The 5,272-nt window shown below is 47.6% G+C and overlaps 3 protein-coding genes across 3 annotated transcripts, besides 10 other annotated features; all 3 read right to left on the minus strand.

The window, feature by feature from the left end:
- Positions 1-5,272: a sequence feature (heterozygous, non-Esmeraldo-like haplotype).
- Positions 188-229: a sequence feature (A-rich).
- Positions 354-376: a microsatellite.
- Positions 650-694: a sequence feature (AT_rich).
- Positions 901-949: a microsatellite.
- Positions 1,067-1,090: a microsatellite.
- Tc00.1047053511465.10 (proteasome activator protein PA26, putative) lies at positions 1,124-1,831 on the minus strand (the record flags this gene model as incomplete). The annotated part of the gene is made up of 1 exon (XM_799023.1): positions 1,124-1,831. The coding sequence occupies one exon, from the start codon at positions 1,829-1,831 to the stop codon at positions 1,124-1,126; it is 708 nt and encodes a 235-aa protein (XP_804116.1).
- Positions 1,831-1,863: a sequence feature (T-rich).
- Positions 1,884-1,916: a microsatellite.
- Positions 2,118-2,281: a sequence feature (A-rich).
- Tc00.1047053511465.20 (hypothetical protein, conserved) lies at positions 2,306-4,156 on the minus strand (the record flags this gene model as incomplete). The annotated part of the gene is made up of 1 exon (XM_799024.1): positions 2,306-4,156. The coding sequence occupies one exon, from the start codon at positions 4,154-4,156 to the stop codon at positions 2,306-2,308; it is 1,851 nt and encodes a 616-aa protein (XP_804117.1).
- Positions 2,475-2,537: a sequence feature (CT-rich).
- Positions 4,451-5,272, minus strand: Tc00.1047053511465.30 (hypothetical protein, conserved; the record flags this gene model as incomplete). Its single annotated transcript, XM_799025.1, has 1 exon — positions 4,451-5,272. A coding segment is annotated over one exon (822 nt), but the record flags the coding sequence as incomplete, so codon positions are not given.

Genomic DNA, 5,272 nt, shown 5'->3' on the forward strand with positions numbered 1-5,272 from the left:
CTGCTCATTCACACGCAAGGCATTCCCACCATGCCGTGACCACCGCTCGCAACGGTGTAGGAGCTTCGGAGGGCAAAGGCACTCGTGCGACGCATGCCTCACTTCTCAAATTATCCACCCCACCTGATATTTCACACAGGAAGAGTCCACGGAGTGTTGAAAAACACACCCACCCACCAACACACGCAGAGGAAAAAGAGAAAAAGAAAAAGAAAGAAAAAAAAGGAAAGTTCGGGGGAAACACAAACTAAGCAGCGGCAACGGTACGATTGCAGAGAACAGCCAGCTTATGTGTCTGTCTCCGTGTGTGTATGCCGCTTCGACACGCTCCCTACAGATGTTATTATTATTATTATATATATATATATATATATATTAATAAAGAAAAGTATGTTATACCTTTTTGTAAAAATAATATGTATATCTGTATGTACTTTTGCCCTTCGTTCAGTTACAGGTAATATAGATATCTGATAAATAAATATATCTTAATGTCGTTTCCTCCTTCTCTTCCTTGACGTAAAGAAGAAATGACTCCTTCTCGAGAACTAATCCCTACAGCAATATTGTGTCTTACTAAACACCCCCCCCCCCCACCCAAAGTAAGAATAGGAAGAAAAAGAAGAGGAGAAAATTTGTTTGAATAAACAAATTTTATTATTGTTTATTTATTATTCTTGAAAAAAAAAAAAATCCAACTAAAACAGATAAACAAACAGACTTGTATACACACGCACACACATTTTTTTTGAAGGGTCTCGTGCCATATGCCAATATTCTTCCCTTCTTCGCTTTCTCCTGCTGTTCCCTTTTCGTCAAGCCTTTCATTTCCCCCCATTTTTTTTCTACTTCTTGTCTTCTTCCCCCCACTCCCCACCTCGTATTGACTTCTGCCGGCGCACACATGTACACATATATGTACGTATATTATATTATATACATATAAATAAAGGAAAGGCGGCGGTGTGTACTCCTACTGCTGCCACCACCGCAATGAGAAAATAATAAATATAAATATGTATTTTCTTCAGTGCCATACGAGTGCAGTGCAACCTCTTCCCTCCCCAAAAAAAAAAAAAAAAAAAAAAAACCCTCTTATTTTGTTTCACAATGGCCCTTCTCCTTAACTCACCATACGACCTCCCCCGGAGCGTGGCTCGATCAACTTCTTCCAGTTGAGGGCGTACGCATTAACGAAGGAACGCATCGCCGTCACCAGCTGCAGGGCGGAGAGTTCCACCTTTTGTAACGCGTCAACGTCCACCTGTCGCAGCTCCAACAAGACGGAGGGGCTTTTGCTGCCGCCCTTTGAGTTATTCTTATCGTCATCGGGTTTACCAAGAATTTTCTCCTCCACCGCACCGCGAGCCCCAAAGTACTCACGCAGAGAGAATACGCCCGCTTGTGCCTTCACACTACTGGTCTTTTCACCTGCCCCACCTGCTCCACCTGCACCGAGAGTTTTGTTTTGTATTTCTTCCAGCATTTTCAGAACGGCATGCTGCACGGCGACCCCCAAGTTGTCTTCTTCCTTCAGTTCTGGAATGCGCACGGAGATGACGGTGCGGATCACCTCCGCATCACAGTAGATACGGCGACATGCGGACTGGTAATTGAACAGCATTGACATGACTTCCTCTGGCACCTTCTCAGCATTGTCGCATGTATATTTTGTACCCTGTATACTAGCGCACTGTGAACCCGCCTGTTCTGCAATTTTCGCCACATGACTGACCAAATTTGTGGCCCACCGCTCCACAACACCACAACTCTCTTCCTCTGGAAAGGCATCGCGCAGATCCTGGGCATGAACGAGGCGTTTTGGCGGCATTTTTCTTTTTCCCTTTTTTTTTTTTTCCTTTTGTATGTATGTTGATTGCTTTAAAAGAGGAAAAAAAAAAAAAAACAAAAAAAAACCCAAAGAAAAAGCAACCAATAAAAATTAAATAAACCGTAAAGGCCTCAAAAAGAAATTATATATATTTTGTTAAATAGTGCTCCTTCCGCTCTTAACTCCCCCTTGTGTTTTGGTGGTCACTGCCCGGTAGACCCTTCGTGTGAAAGGTATCCGTGCACGCATGCGTATTTATACATGCATGCGACAGGAGGAAAGAGTAAAAAAAAAAGAAAAAAAAAAGAATGGGAGTAAAGGCAACGTAGACAAAATTACAAGCATTAGAAAGTAAGAACGCATATGTGGGCGGCAATAAAAATGAAAAAAGAGAATGAGCAGAAAAAAGAATAACAAAAACAACAACAACAAAAACAAAGAAGAAGAAGACACCCTGCTGTTCACCACTGAAACTCATCGTGTTCTGGTGAATAACGACCGACGTTGACGTTTCCTTCGGAGGGAATTCACACGCCCAAGACGGCCTTGCGGCACCGTCGCCGTCACCTCCGCCGGGTCTTCCTGCACCCACTCCATCATCGCCATCTCCGACCGGGACGTCCTTGCCGTCGTGTCTGTGACGTCTACTTCTTCATGTTGTTTTTCCTCCACCTCTTCCTCCCCCTCCCCTTCTTCTTCTTCCTTTGCCCCCTTTGGTTGTCGCGGCTGAAAGCGACCAATGGAATGGGCTTGGCGCGTGAATTCTACCGGACTCGGGCTGCGTCGCGCAAAGACGTACACAGGCAGCCGCGGGGGAACGATGGTAAATCGTGGTGCCGGTGGTGGCTCTTCTTCATCACCGCACGACGCATGAATGGAATTGGCGGCGAGAGGACTTTTCATTTCCGGTGTCTTGGAGACACGAGTACTGCCACCCCGCAGAGGCGATGGCACCAGTCGCTGCTGCAGCGGTGACACAACATCCCCAACGATATCAACGCCTTCTTCACCTTGGTCTTGTTCCATGTTCTCCCAGGGGTATTTGGGTGGTGGCGTAAAGGAATCACCATTCCTCCGTGCGAGACATGCGAGCCCCACGCTGAGTTCTGCACGCTGCACTGGACTCTTTGATCCTTTTACAAAATCTATTTTCACTTCATCCTCATGCACGTTATGACTGCCGTACTCGTGATTCAAGCTACCCCCAAGACGCTCATGTTCGACAACGAGGGGTGGATTTCTCCTTGGCGCGGCCCCAGCAGAAATTGTTGTGGATGCTGCGGCTGTTTTTGCCTTACAGAAACGCTGAAGGACGTCGGGTGGCACATGCTGCGGTCGATACCGCGCAATTCGCACCCCGTTCACCTCCACGAACACTGGAAAAACACATGCACGTTCGCAGACTTCAAATGCGTGCGACGATGTGGATAATTCCACCGCCGCTTTCGCCGTTTTTTGTGTGCTCGTGCTGCCAAACAGAGTACGAGCGGTGGGCATCATTTCCAATTTGGAATTCCCATGGATAGCGTTCATGTCTTCTGGTTTCCTTTCGCCCTTCGTTGCGTCATCATGTCTCGCTGCATCCTCTGGCCGCAGTGGTTGAAGTACGCCACCCTCCTCATCAAAAGGATTTTCTAGGAACGCCACAACATCATTTTCACACAGACGGTGACTCTCGCCAGAGAGCAGAGGCCTGTCATTCACATACAGCGGGTTGGATCCAAAATGAATCAAACAGTAATATGGCCCTTTAAAGGAAGTTGAGTCGTCCTTCACACCAATCTCTGTGGTCTCTTCGTCGTTCACAGTGACGGTGTCACACTTGGGACTCGCTGCGTGCCCTCGCCTCGTAGAAGGATATCTTGACAAGAGCTGCTTGTGTGTTGCGGCATCTCCCACGTAAACGACACGACAGTGCAACCGACTCACGCAGGTGTGACGCAATCGGAACGCCCTTGGCAGACACGTATGTCGGCCCAAAGCGACATGCGGGATTTTCTGAAGCCAATTACGTGAGGTGATCACAGAACGACGGGCAGTGGATAGCTGCTTCTTTTTCCTTCTCGACCGCTTCGTTTTATTCTCATCGCATGGATCGTGCGATGTGCGCTCCGGCTCCGTGTGGTCCGTCGCTATGTGGCGTTCCTCGTCTTCGTCGTGCCAGTGCGTGTAGAACGACTTCAGCAACGACGACTGCGGTTCGACAGGAAGAAGAAGATCATCGTTGCGTTGGCACCCATTGATGACTTTAAGCCGCCACATAGGCACAGTGGCACCTCTATGCATTCTCTTCCCCTCTCCTTCCTCAGCTCTTCCCACGACCATTAAACTATATATGCATGGATACACACAGAAGAAAAAAAAAAAAAAAAGGAGATGAAAAGACAGGAGAATATTATTTCCGAAATTTGGAAGATTTTATTACATTCATAAGAGACATAAAATTCTCTCCCATTTCACTTCATGTGATATATGTATTGTATGCGTGTCAGCAAGCACGCGTATGTAACGCCTTCAGAAAGAGTGGGAAGGGAAAGGGGGAGAATACTCATCTACAGCCATTTTCCTCCACTGCAAATATAAATATAATACACAGGCACATAACTCTTTCCCTGCTGACTATCGCGGTGGACGAGCCCATTGGTCATTAGCCAATACTGCAGGCAGGGGGCGTCTGTCAGTAGCGTACATTTCCTGAAGCCTTTCCTCTTCAAGCAACTCAAATAACCCACGCGGGCGTTTTCGTGGCGCACGCCGCTGCTCCATCGGCGCATCATCCTCGTCGTTGTCATCCCTGTAGAAAGTGGAATCTTCTTCCGTCACCAAATTTTCACGCGCTGCCGTCTGCTCCACGTCACGTTTATGCAATACAAGCAGCTGTAGAAAAACACTAAAAACCAATAAAAAGACAATGAGCTTAGGTACACGGGCGTATTTAGCGTCCAATGTGGGGGCACACTTTGGGCATTTGCACCAAAATCGATAACGATCATGTATAACGTATTGACGGTTGTCAAAAGACCATTCGGGTGGAACGTAACTGATAAGGATTTCCGATCCAGCGGGAATGTTGGCGGTGGCACGGCAACAAAACAAATATTGCACCGGAGCCCCAACTGTTAGTTCACGAGACGCCGTGGAGTTGTTTCCATCCTCTCCGTTTTCCTTCTCTTCCACACGATTGCTTGGATGTGTCCTTCTGGAGGGAGAGAACTTTTCATCCATGACAACTGTTTCATCTTTTTCTTCGATTGCTGCTGCCGACGGTGTTGGGTCTGTGGCGTCTGAGGCTTCTGCTTGCAAGGCTTCGTCCAAGTAATACTCCGACTCATGGAACGTGTGCTCCGGCATCACGTCGTACGTCGCATTCGGTGCGCAGCTGTGATTTAAGAAACCCGCCTCCGGGAAATACGCCATACCCTTCCGCACCGCGTAGGAGGA

Source organism: Trypanosoma cruzi, genomic scaffold, assembly GCF_000209065.1.
Source record: "Trypanosoma cruzi strain CL Brener 1047053517127 genomic scaffold, whole genome shotgun sequence".
Lineage (NCBI taxonomy): Eukaryota > Euglenozoa > Kinetoplastea > Trypanosomatida > Trypanosomatidae > Trypanosoma > Trypanosoma cruzi.